At 41.8% G+C, this 25117-nt stretch overlaps 3 protein-coding genes across 4 annotated transcripts in view; 2 read left to right on the top strand and 1 right to left on the bottom strand.

The window, feature by feature from the left end:
* Positions 1-7548, top strand: part of SEC23B (SEC23 homolog B, COPII coat complex component) — a 53573-nt gene extending 46025 nt beyond the window's left edge. For both annotated transcript variants that reach the window (XM_033937803.1, XM_033937802.1), the window contains 4 exons: positions 770-856; positions 1232-1387; positions 2488-2553; positions 5143-7548. In XM_033937803.1, coding sequence (XP_033793694.1) covers positions 770-856; positions 1232-1387; positions 2488-2553; positions 5143-5232 — 399 coding nt within the window. In that variant the 3' untranslated portion in view covers positions 5233-7548. The remainder of the gene's footprint in view (positions 1-769; positions 857-1231; positions 1388-2487; positions 2554-5142) is intronic.
* A 5119-nt stretch (positions 7549-12667) lies between these two features.
* Positions 12668-14165, bottom strand: LOC117357390 (ADP-ribosylation factor-like). Its single transcript, XM_033937887.1, has one exon. The coding sequence runs from the start codon at positions 14112-14114 to the stop codon at positions 13545-13547; it is 570 nt and encodes a 189-aa protein (XP_033793778.1). The 5' UTR covers positions 14115-14165; the 3' UTR covers positions 12668-13544.
* A 7740-nt stretch (positions 14166-21905) lies between these two features.
* Positions 21906-23264, top strand: LOC117357027 (ADP-ribosylation factor-like). The gene has a single exon (XM_033937147.1). The coding sequence runs from the start codon at positions 22009-22011 to the stop codon at positions 22576-22578; it is 570 nt and encodes a 189-aa protein (XP_033793038.1). The 5' UTR covers positions 21906-22008; the 3' UTR covers positions 22579-23264.
* The last annotated feature ends 1853 nt before the right edge of the window (positions 23265-25117 follow it).

The raw sequence follows: 25117 nt of genomic DNA, 5'->3' as shown, positions 1-25117 counted from the left end.
TTCTTGTCACATAGATCTTTTTGGACCCCTGTTAGGTTACATAAGTTAGATAGTTCTAAATCTAATAGATGCTGGCACTGTCATCTAGACATAGGGACACTGGATCATCTGTTGTTCTATTGTCCTTTGATACTCAACTTCTGGAAGTCAATATGGGGACTGATTAACCTCATACTGGAATCAACAATCCCTTTGACATATGAGGCAGTTATATGTGGTATATTACTGCATATTAAGCCCCATATGGACCGCTACAAATGCAGGCTTTTCCTAATTATGACAGGGATAGTCATGCAAATGATAACCCGCAATTGGAAAAATTGCGACCGCCTCAACTTTCCTTTTTGGTGGGCCAGTTTATGTTTAGGTTACAAATATAAAAAGATGAATGCTGATATGTTGGGGCATAGCAGTTTTTTAAAATTGGTTTGGGGCCTATTGACATCCTTTGTTACTTCAACATAGTTGTCTTTTATTTTATTTTTGTTTATTTTTATATATATCCAGGACAGGGTGGGTGTGGGGGGAGGGATATCTTTTTGGTTTATTCCTTGATTAAATTGTTGGATGGGAGGGAGGGATATTTTTCTTCTGCATTGTTATTGATTGAATTTAAGTGCTTACTTTGATTATTAATGTCTGTATAATTCCTGGCACTATGTATTAGTTTTGAAAAATTAATAAAGATTTTTTTTTTTTAAAAGAAAAGAAATTGCAGCAACGAAGGCTGCCTTTTTTTAACCTGCTGATTTTTGTATCTTCTTCCCAGCCTGTTCTCTTGGACAGTAGCAGTATTCTTCCTGACAGGATCCTACTGATGGACTCTTTCTTCCAGATCGTCATCTACCTTGGCGAGGTACAGCCCTGACTCTTTCTTTCCTTGGATGCCTTCATTAATGCGGAAGTATGCTTAATGCGGAAGTGTGCTAAATGCAGATGCTTTGAGCCTTTCTGGATTGTCCGTTTTCTATTCCCCATCCATATTGTTTTATCCTTTAGTGTCTTCCTGTCCCATCATAAAATGTATTTCTTCCCCCCCCCCTTTCCTCTCGGATTATGTACATTGTAATATGTTTGTGAGTTTTTTATGTAGCTTAATAAAACCCTTTTATGATTTGTACATCGCTTAGAATTTGGATAGGCGATTTATCAAATTTTAATAAAAACTGGAAGCTTGAAAGGAGCATGGGAGGTGAGGTGCTGCTCTGACAGATTCCATTCTTTCTGGCAGACTATCACTCAGTGGCGTAATGCTGGCTACCAGGACATGCCCGAATATGAGAACTTCAAGCACCTTCTTCAGGCTCCACTGGATGATGCCCAGGAAATCTTACAGTCTCGCTTTCCAATGCCTCGTTATATTAACGCAGAGCATGGAGGCAGCCAGGTAATATGATTTGGCGCAGTTTGCTTGTTTGTGTCTCACATAGGAAAGTCTTTGCTCTTGGCATCCCTGGAGTCACTGGTTTATCAGGCGCCATCTCAAGCAATTCTAAGGGCTACACAGGTTTAAGGAAGGGTCCGGGGGGGACATGATAGTATTGCATCAGCACAGGTTAGAAAGCAGTGAGCTATCCTCTGATCTGCATCCACAGGAATTGTTAGCATTGATCCTTTTTAATTACTTAAAAGTAATGTTCCTGGATCTGGTTTAGAGTATGTAACTTCCGTAGTTCATTATGCTAGCTGTGGATTTGCTGTCCTTTTGTTTTCAGTCCCAATATTGTATGAGGATTTCTACAGTTCCTCTTAAAATAAAGGGCTCCTTTTACGAAGCCGCGTTAGCAGTTTAACGCGCATAATAGCGCACGCTAATTTGCCGACCGCACTAGCCGCTACCGCCTCCTCTTGAGTAGGCAGTAGTTTTTCGGCTAGCGCAGGGGTTAGCGCGCGCTAAAAAGGTGCGTGAGATAAAGCCGCTAATGCGGCTTCGTAAAAGGAGCCCAAAGTGTAGGGAATGACTTATGCCTTTATACAACGTGCACCGTATTTTTCGCTCCATAACACGTACTTTTTCCACCCCCAAAAAGGGGGTGGAAAAGTGGGTGTGTCTTTTAGAGCGACTACACTTCCCCTCCCCCCCAGTACCTTTTTAAACTGGCGGTGGTCCAGCGCGGTCTCTTGCTGGATGGCTGCCTTTCGCTGCAGAGCAAGGCAGGAGTGCGACCTTTGCTCTTCCTGCCTGGTCCCACGCCACTCCGTGATTGGCTGAGGTCAGTTCTCATTGAGAACTGTGTCTTATGGTCAGGTGCGTCTTGTAGAATGAAAAATACGGTATGTGTGTTTTTATGATGAGCGGGAACTGTGTTTAATTAATTTCAGCAGCAATATCAATCATCATCACTTACCTTTCTCTAACAACCTCAAGATGAGATACAACAGGAATAAAGCAAAGTAACTCAATATATGAGAGATTTGTGTGGATTTGAAGGTATTTTCATGTTCATAAACTTCAGTCTAACACAGGCATTTTTGTTGTTTCTTTAGGCTCGGTTCCTTCTTTCCAAAGTGAATCCCTCTCAGACTCATAATAATTTATATGCATGGGGACAGGTAAGCTACAGGAGAACTTCTTAGCTATGTGGGGGAAAAATCTCTCTTTGTATTAGCCAAGCTGCCTTTTTTGACTGCCATTGCTGTTCGCATTTGAAAAGGCTAGAATACCAAGGGAATGTTACCTGATAAATAATCCAAAAAGGTTTCTAAGAAACATCTATACAAGATTTATGAATGTAAACAATATTTTCTTTGTATGACTGCAGAAAGTGTCCTGTCATTGTGTTGCCTTGGTCAGATCCTGTTGTTCCTTAGGTAAACTCTTAGATGATCTAGTACTATAGATGCAAGATCATCAGATATGACACCACGGATAGGATAGGATAAGAAATTTTATTGGGAAAATATACAAAACGGGCAAGTACAGAATGACACAAATTATACAAAGACATAGCAAGTGATATCTTAAGTGATTTCAACTTTAGTTAAGTCCATACTGATTGTTGGATTTGTTTTAATGTATTCCTGGTCCAAAGGACTTCTTTTCTCATATTGACCCTTATGTTCATTTCTACCTTTATTTGGTTTGGGAATGTGGGGTGGGGTGAAGGAGGTTGATTTTTTTTTTCTTAGAAACTTGGTAGAATATGAGTAATGTAGCAGAAGTGACAGACGATAAGACAACACTTCCTCATTGGTCAAGGTCATGAATTCTGCTATAAAACAAGAGTAAAGTTGGCTGGTCTTCAGCCAAATCTTTTCTGTCTGTAAGGCTGCACAAGATGGAGAACACCCTACATAATGTTCTGATATTAAAGTGTAAATGATTACTCCCCTCTCCCATGCTGCTACCAAATGCAGGCTTATTTTCATTGTGATCTGATGTTATTAATACATTTGTAGAGGGGATGGGACTTGATATACCACTTTTTCTGTGTGGTTACAATCAAAACAGTTTACATATTTTAGACAATTTGCCCAGAGTCACAAGGAGCTGCATGGGAATTGAATTCACAACCTCAGGGTGCTGAGACAGCTGCTCTAACCACTAGGCCATACAATTTCAATTTCAGTCAACTCTCTCCTGAAGACAATGAGTTAATTGGGTTTTCAAGATTACCACAATGAATATGCATAATATAGATTTGCATACAATGTATCTCCAATCTATGCAAATCTACTGTATGCAGATTTATCACATGCATATTCATTGTGGTAATCCTTAAATTGGGCTGGCCAGGTCTGCTTTCAGGAAAAAATTGAGAAGTCCTGTTTTAGGCCAGTCTGGTCACATGGTACATCCTTCAGTAGTAACCTCTCATCTTGCACTTCCATTGTCACACAGTTTCCATCTGGACCAATCAATGTATGTGGTTTCTTAGGTTGGGCAGTCCTTTCCTCCCTTCTATATGAAATGTACTATACCTCACAAGAGACTCACCCATCCATTTGTACATTGCATATGTGTCACAATCCAAGAAAAGGTACCAAGTCTTTGTAGCTGCTTCATTTAGAAATGAGCCCTAAAACCAGATTGGGGGCTATGTTGATCTAACAATTTACTCGTATTAAATTGAAATTTCTCTGGTGTATGATATAATAGAAAGATGTGGTTTGCTACATAGGAATCTTTATGAGCTCAACTTTTTGATAAACAGTCTAACTCAATTTCTAAGACTTGTTACCTTATATTTGATTGTGGCACCTACAGGAATCTGATGTAAAATATATTTCCTAAAGAGACGCCACCCACTGCTTCAGTGATCACGAGGAGGCCAGTTTGTTTTCTTTGTTTGGATTTTGTTTTATTTTTAATGGCCTTACTAATGTTATGGCGGTATAAAGTTTGGCAGTAAAATTTGGAAGAGGGCCTGAGTTATGACTGAAGTATGCACATAATAACATATTAAATGACAGTCGGTAAATTTCAAAATTGTCTATCCATTGTGCATAGTTGAGATTTTGTCCACAGGTTCCTTATGAGAATTTATATGCCTGTATACCAGCTTCCCCTTCCATGTTTTCTGCCATTTACCCCCTTTTCCACCACTGCCCTGTCCCAAGAATGCCCAAAATCCATTGAATTGATGGCTTTCATCTCCTCTGTTGGAGATCACAGGCCGTGTTTTCCTCAGCCTTCTCTTCCTCAAGATCAGTAGTGGAGCCAGCACTCAGGCTTTTTTGCATAGCTCTCTACCAAGCCCTGTAGTAATATTCACAGCTACCCTGCTAGCAAAGCTATAATTTACAAAACAAATATTCTAAGCTCAGAAGACAAGGGGACTTAAAAAGGCAAAAAAAGAAAGAAGTGGCTTAGAATGAAGGGGGAGGATTGAATCGAGAAGAGGGTGAACAGTTTCAGAATTCATGATTAAAGAGTGAAGAAGTATCTTATGCAGCTAGGGATAGGGGATAAGAATGGGGAAATCTAGAATGTTGCATTCTAATTGTTTTGCTGGAATGTTTATTGTCAAAGATTTTTTTTTTTTTTTTATAAAAATCTGGCCTTCCAACATGGAGAAATCACTCAGCTGACTGGATGAACCATTTTGGTCTTTAACAGCTATCACTATCTTACTGTAACTTCTGTTCTTAAGGTATTTTGTAACCACTACATGACTTATAATTTTTAAAATTGAATTGCAGGAGTCTGGTGCCCCAATCCTAACGGACGATGTCAGTCTGCAAGTGTTCATGGATCATTTGAAAAAGCTGGCTGTGTCAAGTGCATCATAAAACTACCAGAGAAAAGCTAATGAACAAAGACTTCAACTAGATGCAGATGAAAGATTTGCAACTACTTCTAGGACTCATTGAATTCTGTACCCACTGTGTGCTGTATAATATACCACAGCCACATATGTCAAATACTAATATCCATCCTGCAAATAGATGTTAATTTTCCTGGCTTTGAAGAAAAATCCTTGGAGCTGTTCTTGTTGTTCTCCTGCAATCCTGAGGGTAGTCATGGTAGGGAGAGAACAGGAAAAGATCTCCCACACACACATTCAATACACTAAGGGCCTGATTCTCAAAACACGTGTCCCAATTGCAGGTGGCATTAGGCATCCTGCCCTCTGGCAGCCAATTGGGATGCACATTTAAAAAAAAAAAAAATTGTTCAAGGAAGGACACCTACATTGTAGATGGCTGTAGTACATCTACAAAGACGCGTAGGGACACTTAAGTAAGCCCAAGGCGGAATATGGGCCTGGTTTCAGGCGGAAGTGGCTTTGGATGTGCTTAAGCATCCCTATATATCTCTGTAGGGGCGACAGAGACGTCTTAAATGTAGGCCTGCAGCCAATGTGTGATTGACACGCAATCGGCATCCTATGGAGAATCGCATCTAGTTTTCTCACAGACACCTTAAATGTAGGCCAGAATTTTAGAGGCCTACAATAAAAGTGTCTGTCTCTTGCCTACAGAGATGCACAGAGAAGTTTACCAAGGCCACTTAAGGGGAAACTAGACCCACCCCACGCCTTGGGTGTCTGTAAGCGTCTCTGTGTGTCTCTGTAGGTGTTTGACATACGCCTACAATGTAGGCGTCCTTCCCCCTTTTTTAAAAAATGTGCTTTTCCTTGGCTGTGAGATGACGGTAGGATGCCTACCACTGCCTACCATTGGATCGTGCATTTGTAGAATCAAGCCCTAAGTCTATATTGGTCATATTAAAAGTATTCCCAAAAATATATGATCTCAAGGGTATAATACTATAAATGATCTTCATTTAATTTATTTATCTTATTCTGTGGTCTTTATGGTGGTGTTTTCCAATACTATTTTATTTCCTTTGGAAGGATACAATGTAGTGTTATAATAAAATTCTACATTTGTGCTTGGTACATTCCATATAAATAGCTCCAAGTTTCTGAAGTTTTGCTCGACACAAGCTTGTGTTTTGCTTATTAGCGTGATCAGGAGACAAGACTAAACATATAATTCTTCCAATCTAGCATTTTAGTGGTAAAGAGGGCATAGCCAAATTGCTTACACTTCTATCTTCTGTTGAAATTTATATAAATTTATATATCATATGATATACTGTTTTAATAATTGAGTTTTTCAGGGTAATGGTCTCTATACCCCCAAATTCTACAAAAAAATATTAAAAATTGTGTGTGCAATTTTGGTCATGTACCCAAATTGCTTGCACAATTTAAATGAACAACAAGCAATTATTGGTGCTAATTGAAATGTATTACAAGTTACCTGTGTAAACTTGGTCACAGAAATGCACATAATTATAGAATACTGGCATCTGTGTCCAAATTTAGGCGCAATTTCTTTGGTGCAAATGGCTGTATCTAAATCTAGTCGCAGTTCCCAGGTATAAGCACTATTATAAACTGCACTTAACTTTATTTGCACTATTTCCTATTTGTACAGCATCTTGTAGCTCTTGAAATATACAGCTCCATTATTCTTGTAACTTCTCCTGGAAATGACCAGAATTCTCTCTGTAATTATCCTGGAAATGTCCAGTTGTCTCTTTTGTAATCTGCCCAGAACTGCAAGGTTGAGGCGGAATAGAAATCAGTAATGTAATGTAATGTAACTTTAAGTGCAGCTTATAGAATAGTTGTTTTTTTGGGGGGGGTTTTTTTGCACCATATTTAGAATTTAGCCCTTAAATGTTTATTATAGTGCAAATATTGTCATACAGCCAGCCCGGGAACTGTGTTTACACTTTCAATGGTAGCATTATCGATTTTATTTAAGTTTGAACATAAGAATTTCAACCATGTCCTGCTCGGAATATTACAATTTGTCAGTAGTGATGGGACTGTATATTTAAAATGTGTGTATGTGATGACTTTTCTCCAAGATGGCTATTCCCAGGACAAGGGAGATTTGCAGGGCCACTATTCTTGCGCCCAGATGGGCTGAAACATTGTCCAGGACATGGTGGGCTCAGGATTGTTTTACTACATTCGTTCCCTCATTCCCCTATCCCTCTTCCATCTTAACACTTTCTAACAATCTAAATTTAGCTCATTTCATGAGCACTAAATATGCTTAAAAAAATAATAAAAACAGTAAACGTGTGAAAAATAAGAGTCTGTATGAATTTGAAATGATTGAACTAACTACGGAAAGCTTCAGAAAGCGCTGTACTGCACACACAAAAATCTCTTTTATAGAACTAGAGAACACATGATGGTTTCCTGTCTGGGAGAGATTTTATTATTGATGATCATGGGTAATGGGAAGCATTTATATGAGAAAACCAAAAAAATTATGTGGAGTGACGATGTTCCTAAATGGACTTTATTAGAAAGTGTCAAAGTTCCAAAGGTACACTGAAATCATCCACATAAAATAATTCCATCCACATAAAAATAAATCATCCACATAAGAGCCTTAAAGGACCTAGTCCACTAGGGATACAGGACCCAACATAGTCCGCGTTTCGACAAAAAGGCTCCTTCAGGAGTCCCTGGGGGTCCTATAAAGGTGAGTACGTGGGAAACAATTGTGTGGTGAGCCGGAAGTGAGACACTGCTTGCATATTCATTGGGGGAATCCTGAAAACCTGACTGGATTGTGGCCCTCAAGGAGGGACTTTGACACCCCTGCTCTAAGGGGTAAGCTGAATAAATTGGAAATGCTTGACAGAGGAGAATTTAAAGGAGAAATGCTTGGACCTGTACTGTAAGCGATATTGCTGAAGGACTGACTGGTAAGATTTGCCTCTTTGCAGATGATACCAAAATCTACAGTAGAGTAGACACCCCTGATGGTATGAAAAACATGAGGAAGGTCCTAGTGAAGCTTGAGGAATGGTCTAAAATTTGGCAGCTGAAATGCTAGGTCATGCATTTGGGCTGCAGAAACCCAAGGGAACAGTACAATTTTTAGGGGGTGAAGAACTTTTGTGCATGAAAGAGGAGCGGGACTTGGGTGTAATATTAAGATGACCAAACAGGTTAAAAAGGTGACAGCAAAAGCTAGAAGGATGCTAGAAAGAGGTATGGCCAGTAGGAAAAAGGAGGTATTGATGCACCTGTATAAGACTCTGGTGAGACCTCATTTAGAATACTGTGTACAATTCTGGAGTCCACAACTTTAAAAAGATATAAACAGGATGGAGTCGGTCCAGAGGAAGGCAACTAAAATAGTTAATGGTCTATGTCATAAGGCATATGGGTACAAATCTAAAGATCTCAACATGTATACTTTGAAGTGAGATGTGATAGATGTTTAAATACCTATGTGGCATAAATATGCATGAGGCGAGTCTCAATTGAAAGGAAACATAAAGGTGAGAGAGCTTAGAATGAGGAGTAATCTAAGGAAATACCTTTTTACATAAAGGGTGGTAGATGCATGGAATAGTCTCCCAGTAGAGGTGGTGGAGACAAAGACTGGCTGAATTCAAGAAAGCTTAGGACAGGCACATGGGATCTCTTAGGGAAAAAAGGAGATAGTGGATTCTGTGGATGGGCAGACTAGATGGCCCATTTGGCCTTTATCTGCCATCAGGTTTCTATGCTTTGGCACCATCAGCCAACACTGAGAATTTTTAATGATGATTCTCTGAAAAATAAACTTTATGTTGGAAGAAAAATGGTAGTGTTAAGAATTCTCAAATTGATTTTAAAATAATGCTATACTAAACATATAGTTAAGGTCTGGAACTCATTGGTGGAGAAAGTGATAAAACAATTAATTTAGGTGGGTTTAAAAATGTTAGGACAAATTCCTTGAGAAAAAGTCTATAAACTTATTAAATTAGATCTGGGGGAAAAAACCTCTGCTTATCCCTGAGGTTAAGTAGCATGGAATCTCACTACTGTTGTAGACTCTGCCAGGTACTTGTGACTTTGACTGTCCACTATTAGAAAACAGGATATTGGAATGGATTGACGATTGGTCTGACCCAGTACAGCAACTCTTATGTTCTTATATTAAGTCTGAACTTAAGAATTTCAACCACATCATACTCAGAATATTATAATAAAAATGGGCCCTAATTTTAAGCAGCAGTTATGCTATATAGAAATAGGTGATACTGGCAGAACAGGACTATATGTAGCGATGTGAAAAAAAATTACCCATTCCTTAAGTCTCCTATTGCATATATGGAATGTTGCTACTCTTTGGATTTTTGTCAGGTACTAGTGACTTGGATTGGCCACCATGAGAACGGGCTACTGAGCTTGATGGACCATTGGTCTGACCCAATAAGGCTATTCCTATGTTGTTATGGCACAATTAATTATTTCTGATCTTTTTATATTATTATTTTTTAATGTTATTAACCAAAAAACATGAACAATGATACAAAGCATTAATCATAATAGAAGCAATAATAGAGCCATCCTTCCCAGCCTACCACATGCAAAAATTGGACTTTCTCCTCATAGCTTTAAGAATTTTAATATCCAACTTCTAGCTCTATGTGGCATTGTATTCCAAATAGGTTGCAGATAATGTACAAGATGCAGGCGTTGTTTATTAATAAATGCAGTAACATATACAACCTTATAGCCAACCAAGGGACCCGACTTGCTTGACCCTATTTGATCGTGATTGGCGTGCGTTTGTTATCTTTTATGCAGTTTGCTTTATACCTTAACCACCATGGACCCCTGAGGAAAGCGTGTTATCCGAAACACGGACCGTGTCGGGTCCCTTGGTTGGCTATAAGGTTGTATATGTTACTGCATTTATTAATAAATAATGCCTACTTGTACATTATCTGCAGTCTATTCGTTGTTTTCTGCTTGCTGTTGTTTACTTATCCCTGACTACGTTGGATTTTCTTTCTCACCTTTGTGCATTCCAAATAGGTTCCCACACTTTCTGGTAATGCCTGAAACTACCTCTTTACAGACAGCCTTTCCAAGGATTTTACCATTAAGTGAGGCCTGGACAATTTTGCTGTCTCCAATTAACTAGGATGCATTTCAGAGTCAAAATAATCATTTAAGGAAATTCTCATTCACTTTTGTTTGTGTTTTGTTCCAACACCATAAAATCTGGAACTTTGTGCATCTAAATGCTTTGAAAATATGCCTCCACATGAGTTAACAGGAGAAAGGAGGCTTTTTGACTCAAAATGAGGGTTTGTCAAGTACAGTAAAACCCCATGAATTCACAGTTTGCGAATTGCAGATTCAGTAATTCACGGTATTTTCTGATCACCACTTCCTGGTACTAAAGTCATGGTTACACCAATCAGGAGCTGCTTTGACACACTATCTGGTGTGTCACAGCAGCTCCTGATTGGTGTAGCCCAGACATGGGCAACTCCGGTCCTTGAGGGCCAGAATCCAATCATGTTTTCAGGATTTCACCAATGAATTTGCATTGAAAGCAGTGCATGCAAATAGATCTCATGCTTATTCATTGGGGAAGTCCTGAAAACCCGACTGGATTCCGGCCCTCGAGGACCGGAGTTGCTGATGTTTGGTGTAGCCTGACTTTAGTACCAGGAAGAGACGGTCAGAAAATACCGCAAATGATTTTCAGTACCCACTAGCACTCCAGCTGCCCTCTCCTGCCTCCAATCAGCCCCTTAAACCGCATTCACAGTTTTTCAAAATTTGTGGGTGCTCCTGGAATGGAACCCCTACGAATTTATAAACATTCCAGCAATGCAAAGCAGGCCTGAATGCTATCGGAACTGGAGGCAGTTAATTCATGATCTGTCAAAGACTTCAGCTAGCACTCAACTATTAGATTTTGTAAATTGGCCGGGGGGGGAGGGGGGCACCAACTCTATTTTCCAGTAGAAATAAAAGAAACAAACTCTTCACCATAGTTGACTGGATGAGAGATATATTCAAGTCACCACAATAGCTGGTATAAATACCCACACCTAGATATATGCATGAATACAATATAATTTACAGGTGAACACTAGGGCTACACCCAAACTACACCTATGTGTAAGCCCACTAGCAGAGTACACTACATCAACACACAGCACTAACATTTTTATTGGTTGATATTCTATAAGAGGCCAATTTTTATACGCCTTTTTTAAAGGCTAAGACAGACTAGATAACTTCTTATAGAATTATGCCCTTTCCATCAAGCTTGTAGCAGGTGCTTTCCAATTTGTTCTGTTCCCTCTTGCTGGCAGAAGGAGAGCAGCTCTTCATGTCATGTCTGCTTTCTCTGCTAGTTACTTTCTGTCTACAATTGGAAAGGGCAGGAGGGCCCTGTAGTCTCACTGACACCACAGCATATGCAAAAACCACAGTGAACTTGACTGGCAGATGAAATGGATGCAACCTAAAATGCCACGCTACAGCTGTCTGCTAGTGAGCCAGGGGTTGTTCTTTATTCATTCAATTTTCAATACGGTTCTTTCAGGGGAACTCAGAATGCTTTGCATTCATTTATTCAGGTACTCAAGCATTTTTCCCTGTCTGTCCCAGTGGGCTCACAATCTAGCTATTGTACCTGGGGTGATAAGTGGCTTACCCAGGGTCACAAGGAGCAGCGTGGGTTTGAACCCACAGCCTCAGGGCACTGAGGCTATAGCTTTAACCACAGCACCACACTCCCCACTTCTTTCCCTCTTGGCACATCAGGACATTGGCAGAGAGAAGAATGACATGGAAAGTGAAAAGGAGAAAATATGAGGTGAAGTACCAGCAGATATCATCAGTCAGCAGCATGTTGCAATACAAGTCTTGTTCCCTCCGGCTGTTGAAGACGGGAGTTCTCCAGAATGGTAAGAAAGCATTCCAGAGTTGGGAGTGGGTTTGGAGATGAGAGACCCAGCAACTGAGCTGGGGAAGGAGGGGTGAGATGAACCCTAAAACTACAGAAAAGTTAAAAAGAAATATGAAATGAGAACAATGATCTTGTCCCACAAGAAACATTTATTTTTCAATTAAAATGTTTAAAAGTACAAAGATTATAAAATGTGTTCTGGATTAAGTAAACCAGATTATGGCAAATGTACTACAATGTCTTAACTATCAACAGATTTTTCTAACCCCAAGTCCAGAACCTACCCCTGAGCTTCCATAGGAAACTAGGGGCTGTATATATGATTTAAATATTACAAGATTCATTGAATATGCATGAGATCTATTAGCATACAATGAAAGCAGTGCATGCAAATAGATCTCATGCATATTCATTGGGGAAATCCTGAAAACCCGACTGGATTGCGGCCCTCAAGGAGGGACTTTGACACCCCTGGTCTATATGGATTTAACAAGCTTCAAAGAAATCATTACTTATGTAGCAGTTCCTGCACAAGCACAGATACGCGTATTTAATACAATCAGGCAGAACAGAAGAACGCCCCACCTTCGAAAAAGGATAGTCAAACAAAGAAAGGCAAGGGTGGTGTCTTTCCAACCGGTAATAACATTTATTGAACAATTAAAAAGTCCTTATTTAATACAATGACAGAAATCACATACAAATAATTAAATCAACATACTCTGAATACATTTGTAAGTGAAGTACAGTATTTTTATGGGCATGCCTTAATGTATCTGAGCAACATGTTCAGACAGACAAGTAATTGATAATGATTCATCAAGGCCAGTTTAGCGCTGAATCGGGCTCATGCAATATCTCGCAATGAACATGCTCACCCCTCTCCCACACAAAACTTCTATCTTCGCCCTCGTCTGTGATCCAGCACCTCTTCCTCAAGTAGGGACGATTCAGTGTTTGGGGGGGGGGGGTGATGCCCTCCAGACATCTCCCAAAATTCTACCCTCGCTCTCTCCTCCCTGTCTGCGATCACCCCCGCCCCCATCAAACTCATACCTGCCCCAACAATACCGTAGCGCAGGTTGGAGCAGTGAGGGGTTGAAGATGGAAGCTGGTGAGAGAGAGGACTGGAGTGTCAGGGTCAAATGTGGAGAGACAGGCGCCCTGGTTCTTGTATTACTGGGGACGTCAATGTGTGTTGTTTTAGAGCCTGGCTGACACCGGATAACCAGATCTGTGAAGTGGACGAGGTGACATCAGGTCAAGGAATGAGATGATTCAGTGTGGATGCGATGAAACGACCCGCGGTGAAACGGCCGTGCTAAATCCGGCTGACAGTGACAGACCTCTCTCTAGAAGGCTCTAGGTTTCTTGCGCTGCTTCACCAGTTCAGAGAGCTTCTCCAGTCCCTCCACCAGCCCCTCCCCGCTGGTGGCACAGCAGCCCTGCACGTGCCATTCATGCCCTCTTTGCTTCCTTAGTTCCAGCTCGTCCACCAGTTCCTGGGGTCGTCTGGCTCCAGGCAGGTCCTGTTTGTTGGCCAGGATCACGAAGGGAACACGCTTCATTTCAACATCTTCTAGGATGGCTTCCAGTTCTTCTTTAGCTTCGGAGAACCTTTCAGAATCTGAACTGTCCACCACAAACACCAGTCCATCGGTGTTTATGAAATAGTGTTTCCACAGGATTCTGATCTTTTCTTGACCACCCACATCCCAGACTGTGAAGGTCACATTCTTGATCGGCTGCACCGTTTCTACGTTAAAGCCAATGGTGGGGATGGTAGTGACGGTCTCATTTAACTTCAGCTTATAGATGATGGTAGTTTTCCCAGCAGCATCCAGCCCCAGCAACAGGATCCGAGCATTCAAGCCATAGAAACCTGTCAGAGCTTCATGGATTCTGCTCAGTAGAAGACCCATGATATCGCCAGTCTCTTCAGAGTTCCAGTTTTTTAGGGTTTCTCTTTTCTCTCTGGCTTCTGTGTTCTGTAACCTGATTTCCTCCCATATATATACACTGTAGAGCCACACCAATTAGCCTGGAAGTGCTACTCCTGGTTTCATGTGCCTGTGTTTTGACAGATCAGGTTTCACCACTTTAGCTCATATTGGCCAATCCTGCTTGTCCTGTGTAGTAATTGGCTGGAATTAGAAAGAAGCATTTCCTTGTTAGCTGTTAGTGATGTGTTGGAAGCTTTGGCAAACATTCTATTGACACAAATGGCTGTGATGCAGGAGGAAGTGAAATCTTTATGTATTTGGCCACACATGTACAAATGATCATGACAATAAAATTAATATGAATCAGTTCCACAAGGGACTGGAGAACATCAAGAGATCTGGCTTTAGTGTATGTGTTGGTGGGTCCTCTTCTGCTGCTATCTCGCTAGCAGATGGCATACTCCAGGGTTCTGTCTTAGGACCTCTTCTCTCTCTATACCTCTTCCCTCAGTGCCTTGATGTCCTCCCATGGATTCCAGTATCACCTATATGCTGATGACTCCCACATCTACCTCTCTACACCCGAAATTTCACCTAAAATCCAAGAAAAAGTCTCTGCTTGTTTGGCTGACATTGCCGACATTGCCGCCTGGATATCTTGCCATCATCTGAAACTGAATATGTCCAAGACTGTGCTGCTCCTCTTTCCTCCTAAACCCTCTGCTCCTCCTCCTCCTTTCTCCATCTTGGTAAATAATACTGTCATTGTTCAAGTCTCCTTTGCTCGCAACCTTGGAGTCATTTTTTTATTCCAACCTCTCATTTTCTACACATATCCAAAAACTGCTGACCTGTCACTTCTCTTCACTATCACCAAAATTCGCCCCTTCCTCTCTGAGCAGATGACTCTTGTCCACGCTCTTGTAACCTTATGCTTAGATTATTGCAATCTACTTCTAACTGGTCTCCTGCAGCATCGCCTCTCCCCCTTGCAATCTGTGCAAAACTCTGCTGCACGACTCATCTTCTACCAACTTCGCTATGCTCATGTCACCCCTCTCCTTTAGTCACTTCACTGGCTCCCTATCCGCTATCACATACAGTTCAAGCTCCTATTGCTGACCTACAAGTGTGTTTCTGCTGCTGCCCCTCAATATATCTCTTTTCTCTCCTTACACACCTCCCAGAGAACTCTGATAAGCCGCTCTTAGCTGTACCCTTTTTCTCCACTGCCAATTCCAGACTTCATTCCTTTCATCTAGCTGCCCCTATGCCTGGAATAAATTGCCTGAGTTTGTCTGCCAAGCTCCTTACCTTGTTTAAAAGCAGACTGAAAACCCACCATTTTGATTTAGCCTACAATCCTTAACCCTACTCCTCTGCCCTCCAGCCCAGCCAGCTGATTAACCGTTCCCCTTAACTGTATCCATGACATCCTGTTTGTCTGTCTTGGCTGTTTACATTGTAAGCTCTTTCGAGAAGGGACTATTCTTCTTTGTGACTCTGTACAGCGCTACGTACATCTGGTAGCATTAAATAAATAATTAATAGTAGTAGTAGTGATTTATGAGTAAGGTGTAGTGGGAATGTGAGGAATGGGTGGAGTGTATAAGTTAAAGGAATATGTGAGGTGTTTGGCAAGAGGCATAGGTACATGGGGCTATATTCAATAAACAAAGCTTAAAAATCATTGCCAAAAAATATTGGCACTGCAAGATGACCATACTATATAGAATAGAGCTGATTCCTGTGCCTAAAGCTGAGTGCTGGAACTTATGCCAGTTGATGGTGTAAATGCTGGCACAAAACTCATAGCTAGTGGGGTGCTAGGATGCATAGGACTAGTAGGAAAAAGGAGGTATTGATGCCCCTATATAGGACTCTCGTGAGACTTCATTTAGAATATTGTGTACAATTCTGGAGACCGCACCTTCAAAAAGATATATATGGGATGGAGTTGGTCCAGAGGAAGGTTGCTAAAATGGTTGGTGGTCTTTGTCGCAAGGTGTATGTGGACAGACTTAAAGAACTCAATATGTATACTTTGGGGAAAAAGACAGGAGAGGGGAGATATGATAGAGATGTTTAAGTACCTATGTGGCATAAATGCGCATGAGGCGAGTTTCATTTGAAAGGAAATTTCAGAATGAGAGGACATAGGATGATGCTCAGCGGTGATAATCTAAGGAAATACTTTTTTACAGAAAGGGTGGTAGATGTATGGAATAGTCTCCGACCGAGTCGGTGGTAGAGACAAAGACTGTGTCTGAGTTCAAAAATGCATGGGACAGACACGTGGGTTCTCATAGGGGGAGGATGAGATAGTGGATGCTGTGGATCACTGGTTCCCAAACCTGTCTTGGGGGACCCCCAGCCAGTCAGGTTTTCAAGATATCCCTAATGAATATGCATGAGAGAGATTTGCATACCTGTCACTTCCAATATATGACTGGCTGGGGGTCCCCAGGACAGGTTTGGGAACCACTGCTGTGGATGGACAGACTGGATAGACCATTTGGCCTTTATCTGCCATCATGTTTCTGTTTCAACTTGAAAATAGCACTATTCTATAAAACTGCACTATTCTATAAAATTTTGGAATGCCCATGCCCCTTCCTTGGCCATGCCTCCTTTTCAGTTACACACAAGAGGCTTCAGGTTAGGGTTATGATATGGCTCCAGAAAAATGAGGATGGATTGAGACATCTGGGATTTACTTCCATCAATGGAAGTAAAGCCCAGATGTCTCAATCTGTCCTCCTTTATCTGGTGAATAGTAGCAAAACCCGAAAAATGGGAGATGAAGCAATATTCTTTCTTTCTTGGGGCTTTGGGAGATTATTTTCATTTGAATACTCCTTTATCTGGTGCCATATGGTAACCCTACTTTAGGCACAGGGTATTATAGAATAACATGCAAGAAGATGTGCACGCAAATCCATATTTGTGCCAATTAAGTACTATTGTTGATTGTTAAGGTCTCAAATAATTATTGATAGCTCATTAACTAATTTAGATATACAACATCTTGGATCTGCACCTAAATATATATATCATATATAGAATCTGGGAGCTTGTGTGTAAGGATGTGAGATGTGGGTTTGTAGGCATTAGAATGGACAGAGATGTGTATAACTGTCGTGTGTATATCTGTGTAGGTGGTGTATTTGTATGAAGTTTGAGAGTCTAACCAGAATTGTGTGAATGTGGAGTAATCAATGTGAACGGTGTGAATATGTATGTGAGAGGCATATGTATGGGTGTAGGTGTGAGTAAAGTGCTGAAGAACTTGTAAATAGTTGAGTTGAAACTTGCAATCAAGTTAAATAAAAAGGTTTCCATCTGTTAATTGCATCTTGGACTTTGGCTGGATTTCTTTCAGTTAGGAAGACGTGCCTGGTCTGAGTAGGTGACGATTGAGAACCGGGAGTTCAACTCCGGCCTACCAGAGTTATCCACCCCCAGCCTATGCCCAAGCTTGAGAGAGTCTGTGGAGCTGTGACCTGTGAGAACTGAGGGATTTATCTTTTTGTGAGCTCTGATCGCAAATGCCCAACCCAGTTAACTGGCTGAAGCCAGGACTACTTATGGAATCTAGGCATGGGGATGGGTGGAAGCATGTGGGTGTGTGGGAGGTGTATATTGTGTGTAGGAGGGGTAAAGGATATTTAGGGTTATGTGGTATATGTGTGGTAGTCATGTATGAGGAAGGATACAATATGTGGGGGGGTTGTGTGGTACACATTTTGTATATGGAAGTTTTGAGTACAGTCAGTGCCGTATCTAGCATATGTGACCCCCCCCCCCATCTGTATGAAAAACATGATTTTTAGTAATAATCCACACGTCACACAAGAGTGTACCTAGGAAAAGGCAACATCTTACATACTGCAGTGAGCAGTACAACATCAATACACCCATTGTAAAACTAAACAAGCCAGACTAGTACAGATCAATCCTACACAGTCAATCCTAACAGAAAACCATGTCTTTTCAAACACACAGAACACAGAAAACACCTTCACCTAGTATGGAATATGTAATCACAAACTAAACCCTCCTCCTTTTACAAAACTGTAGTGTAGTTTTTAGCCACGGTGGTAACAGCTCAGACGCTCATAGAATTCTGAGTATCACAGCTGTTACCACCATGGCCAACGCTAAAAAACACTCTACAGTTTTGTAAAAGGGGAGATAAAATAGAAATACGTAGACAAAGGTTAAACTGAAGCACCAAGAAGCTGGACTCTGCATACAATGCAACACCACAGAAACAGCGATGCATCTCCCCTAAAGCAAAAAAATAAATAAATAGAATTTTTTTTCTATCTTGTCTTCTCTGGTTTCTGCTTTCCTCATCTTCTTGTCACTCTCTTCCTTTCATCCACTGTCTACCCTCTCTCTGCCCCTTCTATATGGCATCTTCTCTCCTTCTATTCCCGTTCCAGAAACTTTATGCCTCCCCCTTCCATCTCTCCCTTCACCTGGCATCCATCTTCTTTCCTTCCCTCCTCCAATAGTCTGGCATCTCTTTCCTCTCCTCTTCTTCCCTCTCCCACACCCCTATGGTCTGGCATTTCACTCTCTCCTCTCCCTTCCCCCCACTTCCATCAGCATCTGCCCCCTTTCTTTCCATCCAACCAAATTCCATGCAGTATCCTTCCCCCTTATGTCTCTCTCCCCTTTCCCTGCACACCAATTCCATCAGCATCTGCCCCCTTTCTCTCCCTCCACCACCCTTCTATACCACCCTGACCCCCTTTCTCACCCTTCATCACCTTTCCATACCACCCTGACCCCCTTTTCTCACCCTTCACCACCCTTCCATACCACCCTGACCCTTTCTCACCCTTTCATACCACCCTGATGCCCTTTCTCTCCCTCCACCACCCTGACCCCCTTTCTCACCCTTCACCACACTTCCATATCACCCTGACCCTCCTTCCTCTCCCTTCACCTCCCTTCCATACCACATTGACCCCTTTTTCTCCTGCTATGCTCCTTTCTCTCTCCATCCAAATCAGCAAGGTCCCATGATGACTGCTTCTAATCTAATCTAATCTAAACCTTAAGTTTATTTACCGCATCATCTCCATGAGTATGGAGCTCGACACGGTTTACAAGAACTTAAATAGTAGGTAGAGAAGAAGAAAAAGGTTTACATGAACTTATGTGTAGAAGGGAGGAGAAAAAGGGGGGGGAGGATAGAGTTACAATTTGATGAAAAGCCAGGTTTTCAGTTGTTTGCGGAATAATTGAAGGGAGTCCAGGTTCCGCAACGGGATGGTGAGGTCGTTCAAAAGACCTGTGATTTTGGAGAGAAGGGATTTTCCCAGTTTGCCTGCATAGTGGATGCCGCGTAGAGAGGGGAAGGCTAGTTTATACCTTTGGGCAGTTCTGGAGGAGTCGGGACTGGAGGAGTTGAAGGATAGTGGGATAAGAGGAGGGAGGATGCCGTGAATGATCTTAAAAGCCAGGCAGGAACATTTGAAATGGATTCTGGAGATTATTGGGAGCCAGTGAAGTTTGACAAGGAGTGGGGAGGCATGGTCAGATTTGCCGCTTCTGCTCTGGAAGAGGTAAGTGACGTCGGAGGGGGTGGGCCAGCAAATGCAGGGAGTTGCAGCAAGGTTCTGCAATGACTGCAGCTGCCGGTCCACCCCCTCTGATGTCACATACCTCTTCCAGAGCAGAGGTGGTAGACGCAGGTATCGCGGGACATTCTTGCACTTCAGCGTGGCTGCCGACTCTGCTCCGGAGTAAGTATGGTAGCTGCGCTGAGGTGCCATTTAGGGCAGCGTGGGAGGTCCCGGACCCGGCCTACTGTGTACCCCCCTTGGGCTGGCACCCGGGGCAGTTCACACCCCCGCCCCGCCCTTGGTACGCCACTGAGTACTGTCATTGGATGTTTGTGTGGTAGGCTGTTTGCATGATGTATGTGCGCTGCAGAATGTCTGGGGGTATGTTGGTGTGATTGGGAGGGGTATCTGTGTGGAGGACATATATGGGATATGTGTGTAGAAAAGTGGCTTTGAAAGCAGTGCACATCTATCATCATTTGCTTCAGTTATTTTAACATATGGATCTGGAATGGCCAAGTTGTCATTCCCTCATACCCCAACAACCCATCCCCAACCCCCCTAATTACAACACCCTCTCACTGTACCCTACTTACCCCCTTATATCCTCAGCAATAATGTTAATGATAAATAAAACACAGACACTTTATTGATGGTAATAATCAGGCTGCAGCTTTGTTTATTGGGACAATCAAGAAGCAATGAACATTTGCTTCACCCCGAGCTACAAGACATTGCAATTACAAAACTCACAATTCTCAGCAAGAGCCTAGGGGTGGCATAGATCTCCATGCCCTATTCTGTGCCACGGGCTTCAAGACATATTTGCTCACTTGAGCTCACTTCCCCTTAACCGCTCATTCCCTGATGAGCCTAGGGGGTTAGGCATGGACCGCCATGCCCCCCTTTTACAGGGTCACCTGACCCGCGGCATCACCACTCAACTGAGCTGACTGCCAAATACCCGCTCATCTTCTGATGAGCCAAAACCTTGTAGCTCGGGTTACCGCCGCTGCGACAACCCTAAACCCCCAAATCACCTGAGTAAACCCTAGCTCCAAAGGGGAGGGTGGGCGGGAAAGTTGCCTCTGAGGAACAGGGATGTGCACTGTCCCTCGGAGGGATGTCACCTATAAACCCTTTCCCTGATTCCTTTTGCACCACCAATCCTTTCTCAGCCTCCCAGCGGGAAACTACCCCTCTCCTTTCCACCTCCAACCCACTCTTACACCACTACCTCCCCCATATCCTATCAAACTGTCTCAACATGGGCGACTACTTGGGCCATCCAGCCCATTGTTATAGTCATCCATCGAGACCAGCTCTCGGACTCTTTTTTTCCCTGTTTAGCTGAGGAGGGCAGGAAGCAAGAAGCAATGAAATATTCTACAGCTTCTTGCAGTTGCAATTAGAAAGCAACCAGGATTTTTTTGGGAGGTTCAGTTCTCTGCTCAGACTGATCTGACGTTGCAGGTTTTCAAACTTATCTGTGATTCTTTCTGCATTACAAAGCTGGTGAATTTCCATCTCGGTTATTTATCTGTTTTCAGAATTATTGTGCCTCAAACAGACATCAGATCATTTTACATAATTCTTTAAAGCATTCTATTTATTGGGGAAAATATATTTTTAAAAATTTAATTGTATTTATTAGTCTGCCTTCACCAAACCTCCTAAATATAACTGTTTCACCTTAAGCATTTGGAACCTAGGACAATACTAGGTAGACTTTGCAGTTTATGACCTAGAAATATCAAAGAAGAGACAAGTTAAATTAATCATGTATTTTAATAGGCATAACTAATGGGCAGATTAGATGAACCGTTCAGGTCTTTATCTGCCTTCATTTACTATATGTATTCTTTCATCTGATTTCGTGCACAGGACCAGAAATACCCTTCAAGATGCTCAAACGCCATCACAACTCGAGATCTCCAATGTGTCAATAATTAAATAAACTTTATTATCACAACAGCAACACATTTAATCAAAGATTTTACTTCCTCTTGCATCACAATCGTTTGTGTCAGTAGCAACTTCTGCTGGAGTTCCAACGAGGCACTGGCAGCTAATAAGGAAATGCTTTTCTCCGGCTCCAGCCAATAAGTAGACAGCAGAAACCAGGCTTTGACCAATAGGAGCTAAAGCAGTGAAACCTGATCTGTCAAAACACAGGCTAGTGAAACCAGGAGCACCGGCTAGTCTAGTCTGTCTGTGCTCTCTATATATTGGGAGCAAAGCAGGTCACAACAAGGCACAGAAACGCTTGAGCTCTGGGGGATTGGAGAGATATCATGGGTCTTCTTCTGAGCAGAATCCATGAAGCTCTGACGGGTTTCTATGGCTTGAATGCTCGGATCCTGTTGCTGGGGCTGGATGCTGCTGGGAAAACTACCATCATCTATAAGCTAAAGCTAAATGAGACCGTCACCACTATCCCCACGATTGGCTTCAACGTAGAAACGGTGCAGCCGATGAAGAATGTGACCTTCACAGTCTGGGATGTCGGTGGCCAGAAAAAGATCAGAATCCTGTGGAAACACTATTTCATAAACACGGATGGACTGGTGTTTGTGGTGGACAGTTCAGATTCTGAAAGGTTCTCCGAAGCTAAAGAAGAACTGGAAGCCATCCTAGAAGATGTTGAAATGAAGGGTGTTCCCTTCGTGATCCTGGCCAACAAACAGGACCTGCCCGGAGCCAGACGACCCCAGGAACTGGTGGAGGAGCTGGAACTAAGGAAGCAAAGAGGGCATGAATGGCACGTGCAGGGCTGCTGTGCCACCAGCGGGGAGGGCCTGGTGGAGGGACTGGAGAAGCTCTCTGAATTGGTGAGGCAGCGCAAGAAGACCAGAGCGCTATAGAGACAGTTGTGAGTTTTTGTTGTGGGGGATATCACTGCAATAAAAACTTTTCGGACTTATGGAGACATTCTTTTCCGTTTGTGGACCGGGCATAAAGCCAGACGATGAAGGGCGAGATAGCGCTTGCACTTGTGACAGTTCTTCGGGTTTCTAAGTTTGAAACGATGAAGACTGAAAAGGCATTAGAGCAGCGTGCACGCCTTCCAATCACACCGTGGAGGGCCTTCCAATAATACCACTGCTTTTATTGCCTGCATATCTTATTCAGTGTTAAGGCATGCTCTTATAACCACTTCGCTTACACGTGTGTTCACTGCATGTTGTCAGATTTCATATTTTTCTGTGATTTTGTTCATTGTATTAAGTACAGAGTGGATATATTTTAAATATATATTGACAGAAACTACACCAGTTATAAATAGTTCTTTTGAAGCTTAATGGGTACAAAGAATATATTCATATTATACTAGCTCTCTATTTGTACTTTTTTTAAAACTGCAATTATATTTATATTTTACTGTAATTTTATTTATATATTTTTTACTTTTAAATTAAATATATATACAGTATATATAAGGATGTGCTATTAATTGCAATGATGTTAAATGTGCCATTTTTTTCTGTTTCCTCCTGGCACTTCTTTTAATATCTATGAGTAAAAATAAAAATGTTCACCTTTCACATCACTGCCTGATCTTCACTGCTTTGAACAGGGCAAGGCAAACAAAGGACTATCTAAAAGTGCTTTAAAAAATTCTGTTTTAGAGATTGCCAATTTGTCCCAATTTAGTAAAATATTCATTTACTCCATTAACAAAAATAGTCCAGAAAGCTTAAACAAGTTGAAAAGTGTCTACTTACAGTGAGACACGTGCGTTTCCCATTTCCTCCATTCATAGGTCTGTGAGGGACTGGGGTGGGACAGGCTGGTAAAGTATGTAGCATGGGATGTGGGAGTTGGTGTCTGGGTAGCCACCACACGATGTATGTGAGGGATCTGTATGTGAACCAATGGTGTGAGTATATATCTCCACAGGGAGAGTTATCTGTGGCAATGTGAAGATGGGATGTCAGGTGGGGGATGTGTTTTTTTGCCAGTGTTTATATAGGGGGCTGCTCAAAAGTTCTCAGCCTAATCAAGGATGATATGGATATGGTTCAAGCAATAATCTGAAACAATGTCACAAACAGAATTTTATTTCTGCAAATTGGCACTTAAAGAAATAAGATAAAACTCTCTTCAGCTACAGTGGCAAAATAATACTCAGAATTTAGGAAGTTGGTTGGTTGGCTGAGAACTTTTCAGCACCCCCTCCTATGTCTGCCGTGTGTTCAGTGACGGTGTAGGTGTGTGTGTTTTAGGAATATGTGTGTTGGCTATGTTTGTGCGCGTGGCTGTAGTATATAGGCTTCTCTATCTCCCTTGCCTTTCCCCCTCTTACTCTCTGCCACCCACTCAGGTGCTTTCCCTCTCCTTTCTCCCATCACCCAACTTTGCACTTTGCTTTCCCTTTCATTCCCTCCCTTCCTTTATTTTACCTGTCTCTAACTTTTCCTGCCCTCTCCTCTTAACCCCACCCTTTGTGCTCCCCTTTTCTGAAACTTGACAAATCTTTGCCATTTAGACCTGGGTATTCCTGACGGAGCTTCATCCTCCTCTTCAGGATTTGCAGCTGCTCGGCCCTGCTGTTCCTGATGCCCTATGTGGGCAAATGCAGGCAGATGGACTTTCCGCATAGACACTATCAATTAAGCCACATGCACCTAAAAATTATTAATAACGCTTTACCCAATCTCTCAGACTCTTGACATGAAAATATAGAGCTTTTTGTACACATCCCATCAATTTACTCACTATCCTATTGCATGCATAGCACTTGACCAAGTCAAAAGGTACCTGTGTTCATTATTAGTAACCTTAACTCCTCTGCTCATTTCTTCTCTATTGCCCCTTTCTGCAATGCTCCCTCGGGGTTTTTTTTTTGTTTTTTTTACAGTCTTACCTAAATAGATCAAGTGAGAAAATGTAAAATATCAGAACAGGAAGACAGAAATACTATAAACAGTGAAAGATCAAGAAATAAAGTAAAAGTCTGAAAATATTTTATTTATTTATATTCTGCATATCCTACAATTCTATGTGGATTACAAATTATTCAGGGACCCAAGCATTTTGCCCTATCTGTCCTGGTGGACTCACACTCTATCTCAGTGGTTTCAAACTCAAACCCTTTGCAAGGCCATTGGATTTGTAGGTACTTGGAGGGCCTCAGAAAAAATAGTTAATGTCTTATTAAAGAAATGACAATTCTGCATGAAGTAAAACTCTTTATAGTTTATAAATCTTTCCTTTTAGCTAAGTCTTAATAATAATATTGTAATTTATAGCTAAAGAGACATATAATCAAGAAACGGTTTTATTTTACTTTTGTGATTATGATAAACATACCGAGGGCCTCAAAATAGTACCTGGCAGGTGGCCCCCGGGCCGCCAGTTTGAGACCACTGCTCTATCTGATGTACCTGGGGCACTGGGGAA

This window comes from Geotrypetes seraphini, chromosome 3 (assembly GCF_902459505.1).
Source record: "Geotrypetes seraphini chromosome 3, aGeoSer1.1, whole genome shotgun sequence".
Lineage (NCBI taxonomy): Eukaryota > Metazoa > Chordata > Amphibia > Gymnophiona > Dermophiidae > Geotrypetes > Geotrypetes seraphini.
Note: the sequence above shows the minus strand (reverse complement) of the source record. Positions and strands in the feature narration are given on the sequence as shown.